This window comes from Equus przewalskii, chromosome 3, assembly GCF_037783145.1.
Source record: "Equus przewalskii isolate Varuska chromosome 3, EquPr2, whole genome shotgun sequence".
NCBI classification, from domain to species: Eukaryota; Metazoa; Chordata; class Mammalia; order Perissodactyla; family Equidae; genus Equus; species Equus przewalskii.
The window spans coordinates 119,367,475-119,386,773 of NC_091833.1; the positions used below are offsets into that span (position 1 = coordinate 119,367,475).

At 57.1% G+C, this 19,299-nt stretch overlaps 1 protein-coding gene across 6 annotated transcripts in view; it reads right to left on the minus strand.

Moving 5' to 3' along the window:
• Positions 1–1,309: 1,309 nt before the first annotated feature.
• Positions 1,310–19,299, minus strand: part of PDE6B (phosphodiesterase 6B) — a 35,410-nt gene continuing 17,420 nt past the window's right edge. Inside the window, exons 4-23 of one of the 6 annotated variants that reach the window (XR_011538394.1) lie at positions 14,395–14,535; positions 14,231–14,305; positions 13,096–13,160; positions 12,090–12,156; positions 11,873–11,920; positions 10,979–11,128; positions 10,527–10,670; positions 9,873–9,938; positions 9,064–9,210; positions 7,836–7,943; positions 7,355–7,464; positions 7,090–7,177; positions 6,685–6,785; positions 6,285–6,392; positions 5,640–5,703; positions 5,255–5,329; positions 3,954–4,037; positions 3,170–3,289; positions 2,602–2,749; positions 1,310–1,767 (exon numbers count right to left, since the gene is read on the minus strand). Coding sequence is in view for 4 of the 6 variants with exons in the window: in XM_008543289.2 (XP_008541511.1) it covers positions 1,709–1,770; positions 2,602–2,749; positions 3,954–4,037; positions 5,255–5,329; positions 5,640–5,703; positions 6,285–6,392; positions 6,685–6,785; positions 7,090–7,177; positions 7,355–7,464; positions 7,836–7,943; positions 9,064–9,210; positions 9,873–9,938; positions 10,527–10,670; positions 10,979–11,128; positions 11,873–11,920; positions 12,090–12,156; positions 13,096–13,160; positions 14,231–14,305; positions 14,395–14,535 (1,851 nt within the window). In the remaining 2 variants the exon portion in view is untranslated. Of the gene's footprint in view, positions 1,771–2,601; positions 2,750–3,169; positions 3,290–3,953; positions 4,038–5,254; positions 5,330–5,639; positions 5,704–6,284; positions 6,393–6,684; positions 6,786–7,089; positions 7,178–7,354; positions 7,465–7,835; positions 7,944–9,063; positions 9,211–9,872; positions 9,939–10,526; positions 10,671–10,978; positions 11,129–11,872; positions 11,921–12,089; positions 12,157–13,095; positions 13,161–14,230; positions 14,306–14,394; positions 14,536–19,299 lie in introns of all 6 variants that reach the window. The other 5 variants (XR_011538393.1, XM_008543290.2, XM_008543289.2 and 2 more) reach the window with 5 other exon arrangements.

Here is a 19,299-nt window from a genome sequence, read left to right on the forward strand (position 1 = left end):
GGGGTGGAGATGGGGAGGGGGGTTTCAGAAGAACTGCTCACCCATTACAGACCCAGGATGCAGCACACAAACAGGGCAAAAACACAGAAACTCTGTCACCTGTTGTCTGGGGTATCCCGGTGAGGAACCCTAAAGGTTGCAGTTTGTAACAGACACAGCTGGCCCGGGCGACATGGGTGCTGCTCGGTCTTCTCTGAGCCACAGCCCAGACCCCTGGACGAGCACTGCAGGGAGCAGGCAGTGCAAGTGTTGAGGGGTGGAGGTGGCTGGGTGCCCTTACAGTTGGAACCTGGATGTCCATCCCCTTCATGAATCCTCCCCTTGACCCCAGGGAGGGGATGTGGCCTCTTGAGGACCAGTGTGGCTGTTGCATAAGCTGCTCAGGGGGTTTGCATCTGAGATGCCTGAGCAGACAGGCTGTTCTGCCCCTGCTGGCCATGCCCCTTTGACCCCTGAGGCCTGGTGTTGGACTGTTGCTCTTTCCCAGCTATAGGCCTTGAGCAGATTTCCTGGGCTTTGAGTCCCAGTTCATTGGTAAAATGAGTTCATTTGCAAGTGTGAAAAGCAGAAGCAGCAAAAGCACTTCAGAGCCCTGTTTGTGGTTCAGGCGAGGTTTGGGGGAGCCCACCCGGCCTCCTGAGGTGGTGGCATCCAGTTGAGGGGAGGTGGCTGGCGCCGAGCCCCTCTGGGAACCTGGAGGAGCCCCTGCCCCTGTCACAAGCCCTTGTCACCAGGTGCCACTGACTGCTGAGATGGAAACTAAACTCCTTCCTGTGAGCAATGGCCGTGCAGTGCCCCCCCGTCGCCAGGAGTTCTGGGCGAGGGCCTGAGCTGCATCCCAATTGGTCTTACAACCACTGGCCTAAACGTGCAGCTGGGAAGTTTCCCATGGGATTAAGTGTCGTCCAGTGTCAGGAACAAATGTTCTGGAGCTCATGTTACCTGTTAAAAGTCCTTAATTTCAACCAGATGATTAGTACCCGGTTTGGGCCTGACTGCCTATCTTCCCAGCTCGCAAACATTAAGTCATTGGAGGCATGTGCTTGCTGCTGTAAGGGAAAGCTCAGTTGTAAAGGAGGACTGGGGTAGAACACAGGTGTTTGCAGGAAGGCCCACGCCAGCCTCTGGGTCTGTCCGTGCAGTTCAGAGCAACTCCACGCGGAGCACTTGCTACAGATCATTTCTGCACCGATCAGTCAAGTCAGGTCGAGGCTCTACTCACAGCCTTGCTCTTTCTGGCAAGACTTTCCGATGGGTCACATATGGTGTGCCTGCCCCCGTAATTTGTGCCATGTAAAAAAAGGGCAACTTGTTTTCTTTTTATTTTATTCTAAACTTCTGGTCATAAGTTTTTTCCTAAACCAGATGGGAAGCAGCATCTGTGTATCCATCTCTCTACTCATATACACATAAACACATGTGCAGTTGTGAATGTCCCACCCAGTGCTTTCAGACACAGTTCACAGGCCCTTTAGAGATGTCTCGGTGGTGTTACTATGTATCCAAAAGGTGGATGAGTGTAAGGTAGGCTACACTGTGCAAGTTATTGATGGTTGGCTTTAGTTTATAAAAACAAACCTTAAAAAGGTTCAAAATGTTCAGAGTTGTCTTCAGTCATTTTCTCGGGCTTCCTAAGCTCTTGTACCAAACCTATAGAGGCACAATCCTGCAGGCATGGGGCTGAAGCCATCGGACCCCACTGACTGGCTCACAGGATGCTGCAGGTGGAAGACTTGGGCGCTGGGCCACCGTTGCAGATCTCCGTGCCTGCTGCAAGAGAAGACACGAGGGTAAGCGAAAACTGTGTGCACACCAGCCCCACTCCTGCACTCCGCTCCGCGTCCTCTACCAGCCTCGAGGAGGAGGGCAGAGCGCGGGTCTGCGGTCAGCCTAAGCCGATTAGCCGGGCTCAGCCTTTCTTATCTTAGCCCTGGTGACACTTTCAGTCCTGGCCTCCCTCAACCTGAAACCGTCCTGTTTACCTTGGTTTCCTCCCCACGGTGGGGACCTGGAGCGGGCAACAACAAAAGTCCCCAAGCTGAGGGGACCAAGCACAGGAAATACAAGGCGCAGGAAACAAAAGCTCTGACAGCACAGGGAGGGGGGCATGCACACTTGGCTCCTCTCTCAGCTCACTTCCTTTCCTTTTTTTTAGGCCTGCTGTTTGTTTCTGAGGGTGGCACGGAAGTATAGGTAGATTTTCTGAGTTACTTAGGAGGGAACTGATGCTTGATGGTGGAACAAAAGAGCTGTTAAGAGTCCATGATGTTCCACCTGGCCTTTCCTCCCCTGCATAAAACAAGTAACACTTGATGTGTTATTTTCTCAGAGAAAATGAGTGCCTGGCTAGGAACAAGAGGAAATCCTTTTAGTCCGGCTAGTTAGCTAGGATGAATTAGCAGGGCTGGTTCTGTGGGAGGGGCCTCCCCACCTGCCTCCTCAGTGAGGAATCTGAGGGGGCCAACCCCAGGCCTGCTGGAAACCTGCCTCTGCTTCAGATCTGACCCTGCTGCTCAATTCTGTCTCCTCACACGCTGACTTGGGGATTAGCCAAGGGCCAGCCCCTGCCCCCATGGGCCGTGGCAGGAGCGGAGCCCAGACCTTTTTTTGCCCCTGTCCTCTCCTCCTGCTTCTCCTCCAGGGCCTTCAGTTTCGCCTCATACTCATCAGCCAGGGCCTTCCACTCCTTCCTGTTGTTCTGCAGTCGGTCAAACATGGGCAGGATCTCCTCGTGGAAACGGGAAAACTCCTGGAAAGGGAATCAAGTCGGGCACACCTCCCACTGCCCCTGGGCAGGTTGGGACCAGGCTTCCCCACGCCCCGCCTCCCTCACCCGAGGGGAGTACCCATGAAGTGGCCCGCCCATGCAGGAGGAGGGAGGGAGGGCCACTGAGATGCCACTTTCCCAGTAAAGCTCTGAAGAGGGAGAGTGGCTCTAGCTTGTGCTCTTGAAGTTAGAACGGGGAGCTGTGGGGTGTGAATGCTTATGATACAGATGGCCTTGGGTGAAGATCCCAAGAATAGAGTGAAAATAACCACAGAAGGGGAGTCCCCGGCAGAGGGGTGGGAAGGCTCGGTGCACCTGCGGGTCCTGCAGCTCCTTCTCCCGTCTCACATACACACAGCATGCATCATGGCGCACACGTCATGCTCACACATGCACACACACCGGCTGTGGATCATGTGGATGCCGTCGGGGAAGGCAGTGGTGGGGAGCCCCACACTGGGGCTGCACCTGTGACCTTCAGGGCTGGAACGTACATCTTGGTGCTGTCTTCTTCCCCAGCACCTGCAGCCCCGCGGTGGAGGTGGAAAAGGGAGCTGGTGCTTCAGTAAAGGGAAGCATGGGTGGCCTCAGGGGCCAAGTGGGGAGTGGGATGGCCAGTTGGGAATGATTTTCCTCAGAACTGGTCAACCTCCTCCTCAGAGAGTGGGGTCTGGCCCCACAGGCCCTGCAACCAGACAGAGTGGAGACCGTGGACGTGTTGGGTGGCACTGGGTGGGGCCCTGCTGTCAGACCCCCCTCGCTCACTGGCCAGTCCCAAGCTGTGACCTCACAGCACCTGCCCCGTGTCCTCAGCACTGTGTCCCATGGTCACTTGTCAGCTGTGCAACACGGGTTTGCTGGGCGAGGCATACCCAGCTGCGACAGATGGACCCATCCCCGTCCTCCCAGAGCTCACAGACACCGAGCAAATGCACCCGCAGATAAACCGACGTCAGTTTGGGAAAGGGACGTTTGAGCTGAGACCTCAAGGTGAGGGGAGGACATTCCCAGAGGCAGAGAGCCTGGTGGGAAAGCAGCTGGTGAGGGTAGGGGTGGGAGGGGAGTCCTCTGGGGTGACACTGAGGGTTTCAGATTTTAAGTGCAGATGTGAGGAGAATGGGGGCCAGAACAGCGCGTGGTGATCGGCTGGCCCACACCAGCCCCTCCTCCTTCGAACCCTGTTCACCTTGTACACGAACGTGCACACGAAGTCGATGAAGCCGACCTGCAGTTTGGGGAGCTCGGCTGCCTTGTTCCGGTCCATCATCGGCTTACGGGGGGAGCAGAGACACGGTGAGGCGCTGGCTGGCAGGTGTGCCCAACAGCTCCTCTGAGTCCCCAGCACCCCTCAGTCCTAGCCCAGCTAGATGAGCTTATCCATGGACACAAACTGAGCAGCAGCCCTGGGATGAGGGTGGGGCCCTGGCCCTGGGACCTAATCTGCCTTGATACACGCTGGCCATTGGAACAGGAAATCCAGGACACCCCGTGCCTCTCCAAGCCATCGGGCCTGATTCTGGGGCAGCCCGGTCAGTGTCCATGGTCCTGGCTTGTCCCATGTCTCCCGGGCTCCCGGGGAGCTGCTCTAGGGAGCCCCGGGCTCAGGCCAGGTCAGCCCCTGCTGGAGCTCTGGGAATCCTTTCCTCCCGCTCCCTGGGAGCTATCCATAGTGCTCACAGACCCAGCACACCGCTCCCTGTGGGGCAAACCCTAGGTGGGCTCAGAGGAGCTGTCCTTGGTATCCACAGATCCAGACCCCCAGCTACTTCCTGTCAGTTTCTTCTTCCAGTGACCCACCCTCTGGAGCTTGGTGTGGTGAGGGTGAGCCATGCAGGACCCTAGAGGCCTGGCCCAGAGGGGACAAACAGGCTTCCTGTCTTTCCCTCAAAATACTTTGCTAGTTGGCCAGGGACCATTTCCTGCACCTGCATCTAGTCCCAAAGTCTTCTCAATTCCTCGTTCAGTTACATGTTGACTGTGACACAGGCTCTCCCTCTTCCACATGTTGTTGGACAACCTATGCTGTCCTTGGCCCCTTGGGATTCTGACCCCACATTGCTGAACTGAAGACCCCCAGCATTGTCCATCTACCATGCTGTGGGCCCCCAGACTCCAGTCACTGGCTTTCTCTGGCCTTGCACTCTCCCCATGGGCCAGACCTGCTCTTCCCTGGGATTTCCGGAGCAGCTCATGGCCCAAATGGGGTTCACTATGGAGCTGCCTGGGCCCACGGAGGCTCTTGGTTATGAGCCACAGCCTGGTTCTGCCAGTTTCCGTAATGACTTTCCAACCTCTGCATGAGCATCACAACTCTACCCAGACCCTCAGCCACCTAAATTTACACTCGGTTCATGTCACATGATCCCACAAAGTGAGACTAAGGCCCCAGGACCCCAGAACCTCCAACGGTCCTCTGTCTGCACCGAGCCAGGACTGAGGCTCTCAAGGACTATGGTGGGGGTGGAAGATTCTGGAAGCAATACTCACAATGGGTTGCTGATCCAGAACTGTCCTTTCCAAGTCACCTTGCTCCCAGAACTCAGCTGCCACCAGCAGAGCGACCTAGGGGGCACACAGAGGCAGTCATCCTGTGGAGTTCAGTGCTGCGTCAGAAATTGTCCTGAAAACCCACTAGGAGGCTCCACGCCCTTGGCCCCCTCCACCCAGACCCTCTGGGGCCCCCCAATATTCAGGCTGAGCCTGACGCCCAGCAGTACCTCCTACTGTGGTGGCTGCCAGCCCAGCCCCAGAGCAGCGTGGCAGCCCTCAGCGCCACTTGCAAACCAACGGGTCTGTCCCCCCATTTCAGGTCCCCCTAGATGCAGGCCCACGAGGCAGTGACAAGAGGGCGGGGCCCCATGGGACTTCTGACCTTGCTCTGGACTTCCCAGGGCTTGGTGATGGCAGACAGGTCACACGCTGTCATCATCATGGCCCTGTGGGAAGAGGAAGCTCCAGGCACGCCCGGGCAGGCCTCCTGCCACCCCTGCGCTCTCCTCCCCCAGAGGCTGGGTGACTGGGGGGGCATAGGCCCAAGCCCCTGTGTCCTCCCAGCAGTGGATGGTCTTCCTGTGCACACCACTCCAGCTCCCCTCACACCCACCTCCCCTTGCAGCCACAAACTAAAGTCAACAGTCTCTGTGGGTGCCTTCTACATGCTGGTGACACACATGTCTTCCCTTATTGGGTCTCTGGGGCCATCCTGGGGAGGACATGGCTCTATGGCTCCACTTCACAGAGGAAGGAACAGAGGCTCAGAAAGTGAGTGAATTACTGCCAAAGTCCACAAACTAAGGAAATGGCCTGTCTGATCCTGAATCCTGCACTGTCTCCCCTGACAAAGAGGAGCAAGGAAGATGGAGCATTTGCTTTGTGGCATCAAAGCCATTAAGAGATGAGCTCTTCTTGTTCTGGAGCATTCGGGGACCCTGGGGTCCCCTAGTCCCGTTGGGATAGGTTTGCAGGATTAACCAGCCACCAAGGGACAGAGACCCCTCCTGTCGCTCCCACTGCTTACATGACTATCTCCTTCCGGGTCGTCTCCAGGGACAGGTACTCCACCCAGCTCTTCCTGTCCTCATAATTCTTAGACTCGTCCACAATCTTCTGGAACATTGTCCTCTTCCTGAACCCCAGGAACAAGGGGAGAGAGTTGACCCCCAGCCCCTCACTCCACGCAGGACCCGCTCCTACGCATCCTCCTGGATCCTAACCCTACACCCTCCCAGGAGAGGATGACACAGGGAGTCCCAGCCTAGTGGGGCTGCAGGGAGGGAGTGGGTCGGCCTGGAGCATCCCCCAAAGTGGGCTCCTGTCCGGCCTCCTGAGGTCTCCACGGTCTTCTCAGAGACCGCCCCCCAGCCGGCTGCGACCGGCCTCCTGGGGTCCCCGTGGGGCGGGCGGACAGCAGCACCCACTTGAAGTAGAGCGCCAGGTCCGTGGCAATGATGGCGATGTCCATGAGGTGGATCACGTGCTCGTGCTGCCGCCGGTTCAGGTTCTGGTAGATGTTCAGCGTCTGCGGGAGGGGCTGCTGTCGCAGGGGCGCCCCAGGCCGTCCCCTCCCCCGCGGGGGTCGGCTGGCTTCCACCCACGGGTCAGGGGCACGCGGCCCAGGGGCCCCACACCGCCCCCCCCCCCCCCCCCGCCCAATGCCGCTCGCCCGCCTCCCCCGCCGGCCTCGGACCGAGCTCCACCTCCCCCCCCCCACCCCCCCCCCCCGCCCCGCCCCGCATCCGAGCCCCGCCTTATGCGCCTGGGACGCCGCGGGGGGGCGGGGGGGGGGGCGCCGGTCGTGGTCCGTTGGCCGGGAACGCCCGAACCTCCTCCGAAAGCAGGAACTTCCCGAACTCCAGGTGATGCCGCTCCAGAATCGAGGAGCCGTGGAGCTTGGCCAAGGGATTCTGGGACCTGTTTCGGAGGTTTAGCAAAAACAGCGGCGGTCAGAAGCCGAGGGGCCCCCGCGCCCACCCCCGCAGGGAGGAGGCCGCGCCGCAGCCCCTCGGAGGCCGACCGCTGCCCGGCTCGCTGCGGGGTGAGCCCTTGGTCCCCCCGGACGGGACGCGGGCGGGGCCCCAGGCGCCCTACTTCATCTGGTACAGGTTGTTGGTGCCGCGGTGGTCGATGTCGTGGCACAGCCCGGCCGTCACCATGGCGAGGGCCTCCAGGTCCGTGTAGTAGCTCTTCAGCTTGCCGGTCTGCGGAGACGGGCATCTACGTCCTGCAGCCCGGCCAGCGCCCTGCCCGCCCCTTCCCCGCTCCGGGGCGGGGCACGCGGGGGCCTGGGGAGCTGGGCCTGACCCAGCTGCCTCTGCCAGCCCAGGCCCTCTGGCTCCCCTAGCCTGGGGGTGGGTGCCGGTGGGAGGGGCCTCCTCCAGCCTCTGCCCTTGAAGGGCCCTACCTCCTCCGCGGAGGTAGGGGCCTGTGACGCTGCCCTGGGAACCAGGAGGGTCCTCACAGCCCTGGTTAGAGCGGGTGCCTCTAGTGCCCGGGCTCCTGCGTGCTCTGCTCCCTGCCCGTGGGGACCACCCGGCTTCTGGGTGCTCTGCTCCCTCCCCTGTCCACGCACCATGAGCAACGTGAACATTGTCTGGGCCACATTGAAGCCGTGGCGCCAGTTGTGGTAGGTGATTCTCCGGTACCCTTTGCTCACGGAGAACAAGAACCGCACCAGGACCTGAGAGAGGCCGGGAGAAACACAGGCTCTCAGCACTGGGCTGAGGCCCACCAGCGTGTCCGCAGGCTGATGGCCGGTGTGAAAGCCCTGCTCATCTGGTCCCCTAGGCCCACTGACTCTCCGTGTCCCTGTGACCACGCTGCCCTGACTGCCTTCCTGGGTGGGCTGTGCCTCGTCAGGCACCTGCTGGATGGACAAGGGGTGGCAGGCCGCCTGAGGGGCTGGAGCTGAAGCTGAGAACTGATCCAGCATTCATGGGGCGTCCGGGGCCTCCAACCTATCGCCCAGCCCAAAATTGGGAAGAGGACCCCAGGCAAGGGGTCTGGTATATTTTAGAAGAAAAAGTCTGTTTCAGGCATGGATATTTGAATGGGGCGTGATGTGTGGGCACCTGGCACTGTGATGGAGAAATAAGATGGTGGCTGAAGGTCCAGAGGCCCAGGGGCAGGCAGGAGAGGGTGAGCCTTTTTCTGCAGGGCAGTTATCTCTGGACGACAGAATGTGGGCCAAGTGGGTCGTCTTATTGTTTCTATTGTGATTTTTAGGGCCAGAAATTATTTGGAAATATTTTTTATTCTGTTAATTTTTTAATATATTTTTTACTTTTGTGTTTTCCTTAAGTACTTAGTAAAATTTCTTTTTAAAATGCCAGCCTGCTGCACCTGTTCTCAGGGGTGCCTGAGGAAACTCGTTCCCTCACTGGGTGGTGGGGAGGCGTGTGGAGGTGGAAGCAGGGCAGAAACGGAAAACCTCAGGGAAGTGGCAGAGCTGGGCAGGCCATCTCCTCCTCCCTGGGACCACCTCTGAGGGGCTCTGTGTTCAGACATAGAGGATGCCGCGTGCTTTCTGCACAGGTGACGGGAGGCTTCTGTCTCCTCCACCCCACGCCCAGAGATGTGCTTAATGATCGAGTTACCTGGAACTCCTGTTTATCACTTTCCATTCATCCATCCATCCCGTCTTTTATTCTAGGCATGCGCGTGTGTGTACTTTACCTGCCTTCACTGTCCATTCTGTAATGAACATGCCTGCCCCCAAACTTCCTGTGGGACCTGGACCCCTGACCACATCTCTCCCACCTTTTGGGGGATCTAGGACCCCTGGCCAGTCCCCATCCCACCTCCTGGGGGATCTGGAACTTCCGGACCACACCCAGCTCGTAGTACATCTGGATGCCGCATTTGACCAGCTCCAGCTCTGTGCACTCCAGATCGGAGAAGTGGAACTCATAGATGTCAAACTTGGTGGGCCCTGGCAGCACTTCTTTCTGTGGGAGGGATTGTGGGGCTGAGGGAGGCAGGCCCATCAAATCTCCACTTGTCCCTCGTCTCTTCTCCTCCTAGAACCCTCTGTCCAGCCTCAGACGCCCCAGGTGTCTGGTGACATTGCCCTTCCAGTCGCTCTGGCCTGTAGCCCGGGACACACACATCCCTGCTGGCTCAGCCCCCTCCCTCCCCTCTCCTCCCACCCGTGGCCCAACAACAAGAACTTGCCTAGCTGGGCAGACACAATGATGTCGCCAGGGAAACAAACACAAAAATATGCACATAAAAAGATACTCAGGCACAACCAAAGATACACAAGGACGTGAATACGCAGAGTCACACGAAACGATACACAGGCACACAGGACACACACGACACATGTGACACAGACACGTATGGACACAGACACACACGGCATTCACACATGAACACAGGATCACACACGACACAGGTGCACACATGACATGACACACAGAAACAGGCACACACACACATGACACACACACACACACATGGATACAGGCACATGGGTACACAGACAGCACCAAACATCACAAGACGAAACTGCGTGCTCAAACACACTCCTGTCTCCTGGGAGTAGAGATATCTCTGTCACCCTCAGCCCTTCCAGTCTCCACCTGAGGGGTGGGAGTCTGATTCTGACCAAGATTTTCCCCAGCTCGTCCTCCTCACAGTCAGCAGGCTCCTTCCCCAGGAGTTCTCTTGTTGGCTAGGACAGAAAAAGTGTTATGAGACAGAGTGACAGCGTCACCTTCAGCCCGCGTGTTGGGACAATGAGACACTGTCACTTAGGCTCCTCGTGTGGGGGGCAAGGTGACAGCGTAACCTATACCCCTCATGTTGGGACAAGGTGACAGCGTCACCTACACCCCTCATGTGGGGGACCAGGTGACAGCATCACCTACACCCCTCATGTGGCGACAAGGTGACAGCGTCACCTACGCCCCTTGTGTTGAGACAAAGAGACATCGTCACCTACACCCCTCGTGTGGGGGACAAGGTGACATCTGGCACAGAAGAAGGATGATTGCCTGGGAAGCCTGGCCTAGCAGTTGCAGAGAGAAGGGACATTGCGCGTGGGGTGCTCGCATTCCCTGCGCGTCTCTGCCTTTGGCACATCCTGAGTCTCCACATGGATGGCTGGTTGAGCCCTCACACAGCATGACCGGGAAGGCTCTGACCACCCCTGCTCATGGCTGAGGAAAGGACCCCAGGCCGGGCAGAGCGTGTGGGACCCCAGGACGAGGCTGGGCCCTGACTCCCGGCTGTCCTGCCTCCCCACCGGGCAGAGCTGTACCAGGATCGACTGGATCTCGTCCTTGTCGCATCTCACGTGGTACAGAACCATGTCCTGGGCGATGTCCTTGCGGTTCTCCAGCTTGTTCATCTTGTCGTAGGTGTCGGTGTTCAGCACTGACCAGCCCAGGAATTGTGTGAGGGACTGCGGACGGAGCCATGTGTCACCCACCCTGACGAGCACCTCGTGTGCCTGGCTCTGCATCCTGTGTGCAGCTCCCCCACTGTGCCACTCCAGGGCAGTGAGTGCTTCTAATGGGGTCTCTGTGGTGCCCACCGGGGAGCCCCTGGCTTCCATGAATGGGACCTCACAGCTCTTCCTTTTCCCCACTCTCTTTGGGCCTCATGCTGGGTCAGGGGGCTATGGCAGGCGGTAGGGAGGGACCCTATATGGGTAGGTCCTGCACCATCACACAGGTGTCACCTTGAGTTGCACCTGTGACGAGTGTTTACCTCCATGAGGACTTCATCCTGCTCATCGAAGGGCTTCCCGTCTTTCCTGTTGTAAAACGTTGCAACCCCCACAATCTCCTCCTTTTTGTTGACGATGGGCATGGAGAGGACGTTCTTGATGACCCACCCAGAGTCATCCAGAGGCCCTTCCTGCAGGGAGAGGTGTCCAGAGATGACCACTGCTCTGGGTGGGGCCCTGGCCCGGGCTTGACTCCCAGTGGGCGTGAACCTCATTTCTTCTGCCCTCGAGCTGCGGGGACCAGGTCAGTGCTCCTATCTGTGCACTGCCCCTGGCACGAGAACTCCACGACTGGGGGTTTTGTTGTGATCTCTCCCACTAGAGGAGGCGGAAGATATTTTCCCAGCAGGGTGGCTTCGAAGTGTGAGTGCTGGGGTCACAGAGGGTCCCTCCCTCGGAAGCTCCCACGCTATCTGAACGCTCTGCTGCCATACTCTTAAAGTTCTTAGTGACTGTCGAACAAGGGGTCTTGCACTCCCATTCCTCGGGGCCCCAAATCACGTGGCCAGTCCTCTCACCCGTCCCACTGACACCTGGCCAGTGGAGTATGGACACTGGCAAGTTCCTGGAGGAGCCCCTTAGAGACAAAGCCCATTTCCACCAGTCCACTTGACCCTTGGCCTCCTCCAGAAAAGAGCCTGCCCTGGTCCTGCGTCCCCATGAGGACACGAGGAGCAGACTGAACCCTTGCTGGAGCCCAGCCTGCCCAGGAAACCCGCAGACCTGAGTGGGTGAGCTGCATGTCTGTTGTTGTTAGCCACCGACATTTTGAGGCTGTTTCTTAAGAAGCAAAAACGAATCTAGCCCATTGTTTCTGAACCACAGCATCTTCCTTCCTACGTAAGTACTCTTTCTGCTAATGAGTGGACAGATACCTGAAATTTGAATGTCTCGTCGGCGGGGGCATTCATGATGTTACAGATCTGAAAAACGATCAGAAAAACGACTTCACCTGAAGCAACTGAATGGACAATATGATTCTCAGCAAGACTGTCCCACCCTATGGGCCTCTAAGTGGGCAAAGTGGGGCAGCGCACAGGCTGGTGGGAAGGGCCAGTGCAAGGGATAGAGGGCAGGGCTGTGGGGACTCACAAAGCCACTTTCTGCCACGTAGGTCGGAAGGCCACTGGCCAGGGCCCAGTGATCAGCCGGGGGTGTGCTGGAGAGAGAAGCAGGGGTCAGGTGGTGCAGAGGCTCCGCAAGGTGGGTGTGTGCATGTAGGTTTCGGCAGGTGTGTGTTAACATTTCCTGCTCTGGATCCAGGTGATAGAGGGATGATGGAGATTGTGGGGTGGGGCGGGGGAAGGTAGTGAGTGGGTCGTGGGAAGCTGGTGAGGACTCAGGAGGGTTGGGGGCTGAATTTTGGGGCATCTGAGCTGCCTCATTCCCCCTCTTCTGTCCATGCTGTGGCCCCTCATCCTGGAGGAGCCTCTTTTCCCTACTGGAAGCCACATGCTCCATCCCAGCCTCGGGGGCCCAGTACTGGTCACCTGCCCTGTGGGCCTGGCCCTGACCTATGTCCAGGCCTAGCACTTAGATCCCAGACCCTGCCTGGGACCTGTGGGCTGGGGTCATGGGGTCACATGGCCATGTGACTCTAGGTCTGGGAATGGCCGGCTGCCTTTACCCCCTCTCCCTAAGTTGGAGTCCTGCCCTGTCCCCCACTGGGCTGTGAATCCCACTGAACTGGCTGTGCCCTCCTGTCCTGCCCCACTGGATATGCAGTGTTGGGCCTCCCTTCCGCCGGCTCCACCTTCCTGGGCTGGCAGGATGAGCCAAGATGGGACCCCAAGGGCATCAAAGGTCAGTTGCTGCTGACAAGGCCACCTGGACAACTCGCCTAATCTCCTGCCCCACATGTCCATGGTGCCTCAGGCTGTCACCTCCCTCCTCACCCACCAACTCATTTTCTCCTAGATGAGCGAGTCAGCCTCCCTCCCCATCCTGTTCTGCCGCGACCCACAGTGCAGGGAGCACCATGCGAGGGACTGTGCCAGGAGCCACCGATCCACTGTGACTGGTCCCTGGAGCTGACCCAGCCTGGGTCTGGGGTGGTCCTGCCCTTAAGCGATGCTTCTCATGAAACTCTGGCACTTACGGGATGACCTTGATGTCTTCCTTGCCGTGGAGGATGTAGTCAATGACTTTGTAGAAGAGGATTTCCTGAGAAACAGACCACAGCAGTCACCAGGGGAACCTCCCTGAGAGATGAGAGGAGCCACCCAGATGCCTTGCCCCGGACACACACACATGTGCACACGCACACGCCACATGCACCCACACAGCCACACACACGTGTACACACACACCCCACACCCACCTACACAGCTATACACAGCCACACACAGGTGCACATGCACACACCACACCCACCCACACAGCTATACACAGCCACACACATGCACACCTGTAAACACACAGACCATCACAGACACTCGTGGGACACACACCACACACTGGCTTATGTGTCTTTCCTCTCATCTGTGTCCTCATTACATTTGTGTCCCACTCCAGCCCACACACAAATGGGGCCTCATACCCCTTCATACACACACACACAGCCTACCCAGGCCTGTGCAGCTGTGACACAGCCACACAGCCACACACTCACTCCTGGAACCATGGCAAGGCATGGTCACAGCTACCCTTGTGCAGGGACTCCTCCGCACACTTGGCTCACAGAGCCCACTGATCCTCACTGTGCCCTGCGTGGAGGCCCTTGTTATCACCCCCGTTTGACAGGCGGGGAGACAGAGGTGTGGCGAGGCTATGCAGCGTGCCCCAGGTTGGATGCACAATAAGTGGCAGAAGTGTCTGCCCATGCTTTTACCCTCTGTTCACACTGCCTCTCTGAGGTGCACACATGTGTGCACACATGCACACACACACATACAAGTGGCCCCATTTGGGGAGATGTTACAATGATTTAAGGATGGGGTAGCAGGAGGATCAGCCCATCAGACCAGAAGCTGTCATGACAACCAGGCTGACGGCCCTTGTCAAGAGACCAGTCCAGGCCCCCCGTGACAGAGCCAGGCAGGGCTGGAGTCAGGGGGAGGGGCCTGTCCTCAGGAGCGGTCAGACAGCTCTCTGTCCTGCCTCCCTACACACTTCCCCTCACCCTCCCCATCCCACCTGGGGTTGGGCTGGGACAGGCCCCTTCCCACCCTGGAGCTGGAGCCAGGGAAACTGAGGTGTGTGGGCTGGGCCTGTCCCCCGCTACCATGACTTACACGGCCATCGGGCGTGCGTGGGCCTGAGTATGGCTGGGCTTCTCCCATAAGCACAGGCCACACGTCGAAGAATTCCTGGGCAGAGAAGAGAAAGGAGCGAGGCAGCGGGTCAGTGCTGAAGCAGGACGAGGCTGGCTAGGGGCTGGCGGGAGCTGAGGCCTCACCTTCTCCTTGGTCATGTCCAGGAGGCCCACTGAATATCGGTCGCAGTTTAGATAGGCCCGCACGGTGTAGAAAGCCTTGTGGAACTGCCTCTCGATGTCTGTCAGCTCCTCAAACACTTTGTTGGCCGACCACAGCAGCACCTGGGGGTGGGGCATACCTGTGGACCCATGGCCACACACACACACACACACACACCTGTCTGACTGCAGCAGCACCTGGGTGGGATCTGTCACACCTGATACACACACAAGCACACATGCGTCTGACCACAGAGCCCCACAGGGACACTGATGGATGATGCCTCTCCAACAGTGTCTCGATACAGTGCTGTCACCCAGGGTTTCATCGCAGCACAGGACTACCCAGGGGCCCCAGAAACCTTCTGGGAGGTAAGGCCTCCAGGCTTTGCCACAATCCCACCACTCACTGCCTGGTGCTGGCCTCATGCTGAGCTAGCAGGTGAATGGGTATGTGGAAATAAATAAAGAAACACTAACTGGACTGGACTGTGAAGGCCTGCAGTGGGGCTCTGGCCCATTGCATGTGGTCATTTACACCAAACAGGAAGTACCACCACTTCACTGCTGAAGGAAGATTTCTCTCCCTGCCTGGCGACAGCCAGCCAATGGGAAACGCCACAGCTCAGCCAATGAGAGACCCTGCAGCTCAGCCAATGAGAAACACTGCAGGTCAGCCAATCAGAGACACTGTGGCCCAGCCAATCAGAGATGCCACAGCCGGGCCAATGAGAAATGTGCAGCCCAGTCAATGAGAATGTGTTGCCACCCTGAACTGTTCCTCTCCCCCAATGGACCTTCCTTTAGAACAGCCCCTCTCTCTCCCCCTTTTTCTGTATAAAAGCAGCTCCCTCCTTTGTTCCCTGGATTTGCCTGTGGTTCACCAGAGCACACACATCCTGAACTGCAATTGTTTTTGCTATTCCCGAATAAACTCATCTGTGGATAAAATAACAGGGGAATTTGTTTTTAAGTTGACACGTGGATGAATGAAAATTGGAATCAATTGCCATGAACTTGAGAGGCAAAGGCCTGGCCAGCCAGCCCTCCATAATCAGCCTGTGAGAAGTGGGGTCTGAGAATAGGAATTCCTTGTTTTGTGGATATCAGGTCCTTTTGTGGTCTCGCCAAAGCAAGGTGATGATTCATTGACATGCTCCATGAAGCCCTGGCCAGACACTGCCTGTGGCATCGACCCCCAGCCAGCACCGGGCAGCTGTCCAGGGCTTCTGGCTAGGCTCAGACTAACTCTGCGGGGCTCTCCTCCCTGCCTGCCTGGACTGTGTTCCAGCCCTCATGCTCTGTCTCCAGCTTGTAAGGAGCCCCGCTAGGTGTTGAACCCTCTCCTCCTCCCAATCCTTCCTCACACAGCCCCCTTCCTGTCCTCCCCCCTAGCCCTCTGAAGCCCCCCCCCCCCACCGGTTGCTGTCATAGGCAGGGATGAACCTGGAGACCCCACCTGCCCTGGAGTCCTTCCACCATGAGGCAGCCCAGTGCCTACCTCTCCCCATTGGTGGCTTGGCCCTGCCCCCTCTCTATCCATCTCTCTCCATCGCACTCCCAGGTGATCTCAGCTGACTCACTACAGGGCCTTTGCACAAGCTCTGTCTTCTGCCTTCACAGCCCTCATCCCAGTGCTTTCTCATCCTTGAGTCTCAGCCTAAAGTCATCTCCAGAGGGCTCCCCCTGAACACCTGCCAAACCAGATCTCCTGCAACGCCTCATTTTGTTCCCGACCTCACGATGAACAGTCTCATTATTCCCCACTTAATCACAAGCTCTGTGATGTCAGGAGGTGCAGCTTTTCCATGGCCAGAGTGGCACCTAGCACCGGAGTGCTCAATGTGCGTTTGTTGAATTCATGGAAGGCTATGAGATTTGCAGCTCTAAGGAAGACTGAACAACAGGTCCTGTGGCCAGCTGCCACTTGGAAGTCTGCACATGCATGTCAGGGGTGGGTGGGACTACATGGTCACCCACACCACACTGCGTCTCCTTCATCTGTCAGCTGGTGGCTAAGCACCTCAATTCCCAGCTGCTAATGGCCTGGAAATAAAAGTGCCCAGTACAGAGCTCTCGACCCTTTTCCCCTATCACAGTGGGTAGTGATGCTGATCCGCCTCTCCCCAGCTCTGTGACCCCAGGAAACTTCGCCAATGTGCAGACCTGTCTCCCAACCTACAAAATGGGGATAGTGATGTTCTGCCCTCAGGATGCTTGGAAGATTAAGTGTCAGGCTCTCAGAAGAGTGCCTGGCTCTCGAGAGCCCCATGTGTGAGTGTGAGCGTGTCTGAGTGTGTACGTGTGTATGTGTGTGCATCTGGGTGTGAGTGTGTTAACCACCTGTGTGTCCATCCCACAAACACTCCCTGAGCTCTCCCTGTGACAAAGCTCTGACTCAGACGAGAACCCACATCAGAGATGTCAGAGTCAGGGAAGTCATGGTCGGGGGAGGCCAGGCGCTCAGAGATGTCAGGGACAGCTGTCCCTGATCCTGCTGAAGCTCGGTGGGGGTTGGGAGGAGTGTCTGGGTTGCACATCTAATTTTTGAGCCATCTGAATACTTTCATCCCCAAAGGCCATGCCTCAGGAGGGGGACAGAGTGAGGAGGAAAAGAGCTTAGTTCTCACAGCGCAGTGTCTTGGTGAGAACTTCCTCCACTCCCCACCCTGTCCCCTCTGTCCCTGTCCCCAGCAGAGCATCTCCTGTCACCCCCTGGCCCTCCCATGCCCCCATCAGACCAGAGACCAATCACCAAGTGCTGGACACTGCTCTGAGGCAGGTCCTGTTATGGCCTCAAGGGAGTGGGGGCTCAGCAGGTTAGGCCGGTGTCCATATGGTCTGAAGCCAGGCAGCACGCCCCCACCCCCCAGGGCTCTGTCCTTCCCCCTTCTTCCTATTTCCTTTGTAACTTTCTGAGTTGAGTCTGCCCACACAGACAGTGAGTAAGGTGCAGGCATCTTTGGAACATGGCTGGATGGTTTTTCACGTCAGCATGTGTGTGTGTAGCCACTGCTAGGTCAGGATTTAGAGCATTCCAGCCCCGTGAAGTTCCTCTGCCCCAGTCAGTGCCTCCCGACCCCTCCTGGAACGGCTCTTCTTACCATTGGCCCTGGAGTGTTCTGGGACTTCATCTAAGTGTCTTCACACAGTGCCTCTCCAGTGTCCCTTTGGGGTGATTCTTCATGAATCTCCAGTCTGCTCCTCCCTCCCCTGCACATGGGCCTTGGGCTGTCTCCATCTTGACTGCTATGAATCGCAGTATCTGTGGTGCCAGCTGAGGGCCCCCTGGACACCCTCTCACCTGTTGCTTTGATCCTACCCTCAGTTGCTCATCTTCTCAGGACAGTCTTCCCTGCCTCCTACTCCAGGCCAAGGAGAGCTCCAACCCTGGCTGATGCCCTCATGTTGCCTACTGGAGATTAGCAGGCCAGGACCCTCAGAGAGTGGTCTTGAGAGTCAGGGGATGGGGCCCAGCCTTTCTAGAGAAGCTGGAAACCCAGATTCTTATGTGAAATCTCAACTTTAAAATCTTGGGCACGGACCCTCTTTCAGGGTGCAGGTCACGCTTCACCTTTTGAGTCTTCTGGACTTTGACCCCTCCCCAGGGAGTGGCATCCCCTTCTTGACCCTGAGCCTGTGTTGGCTGTCATCAGCACACACAGCACAGCAGTGCCACCCAATGTTATGTGAGCAAAACACCAGATGGTTGTTTGAGTGACCAGGAGCGTGTGGTTGGCCAGGGAGCTTCAGTATTGCCCTCCATGGATTCATTAAGTATATTCTGGCTTAATGCTCCAAGGTGAAATCTGGGGCTGATGGTGAGGGGCCGTTTGGTGACCTCAAAAACAAGTGGAGACATTTGGAGACAGACAACACGGGCCTGCACAGCCCCCTGGAAGGGGGAGGCTGGCCTTATGAGGCCTAATCCTATGCTCACACTACAGGAGGGAGGTGTCAGGATGACTGGAGGGCAAGGGGCAGACAGGAAAGGTAACTGCAGTGGACCCTGGGCGGCTTCGGCTCCCAGGGTTCTTATTTGGTGGTGAGCTCCTGAGAGCTGGTGTAGAATCTTCAGGAATTTTCATAGCCAGATGTTAAATAGAACATTAAAGTTAAATGATATAAACTTAAAAATTAAGAAAATTATATTAAAACAAAGATTATAAATATGCAAACCCATCGCTTCCTTGTTATTCCACTACAGTTCACCATTACCCTAGCTCTTGAGGTATTTACGGTGGAGAGACAACCTACTCTACAGCACATCTCTTCCTAACTCTGTGTCCAGTGACTTCACAGTGGGGACTTCAGTGATGGAAATCGGTGGTGTTGCCCAGGGTGGAGAAGCGCGTCAGCCCCTCCTTGCTGCTTCCTGACTCACATATGACTCTGAACGTTTCTACTTGTTCTTGTTGCTTCTATTGCCTCTGACCAAAGTGGTGAGACACTTTCAGGAAGGGGTTGACAGGACCCCTGAGCCAGAGTTCGTGCAGAGGGTGATCAGGACTGAACATAGTTTTTGAGGAGGGGCAGCAGTGTCTGAGGGTGAAGGGCCCTGCTGAGGGGTCTTCAGGACCCTGGAGAGTGGCTACGGTTTTGGAGGAGGGCAGGGATGAGCTCTACCCTGAGAACTGCCTTAATTCTCAGTCACTGGCTCTCCTACAGCACAAGGAAGAGAAGAAACAAGGTGAAGGCAGCAGGCTTAACTGCAAGCCATGTGGGAGCCAGTCTTGGTTCATTTTAGACTTTTCTTCTCGAGAAGAGCTGTGAGGTAGAGCCCCTGCACTTCGTACAAATTAATTAGGTTTCTTAAAAATGCTGTTCAGAGTGTAGGTCTCAGAAACAGCTGTCTACTAGGACCAGGTGACATCTGAATGGAAAATC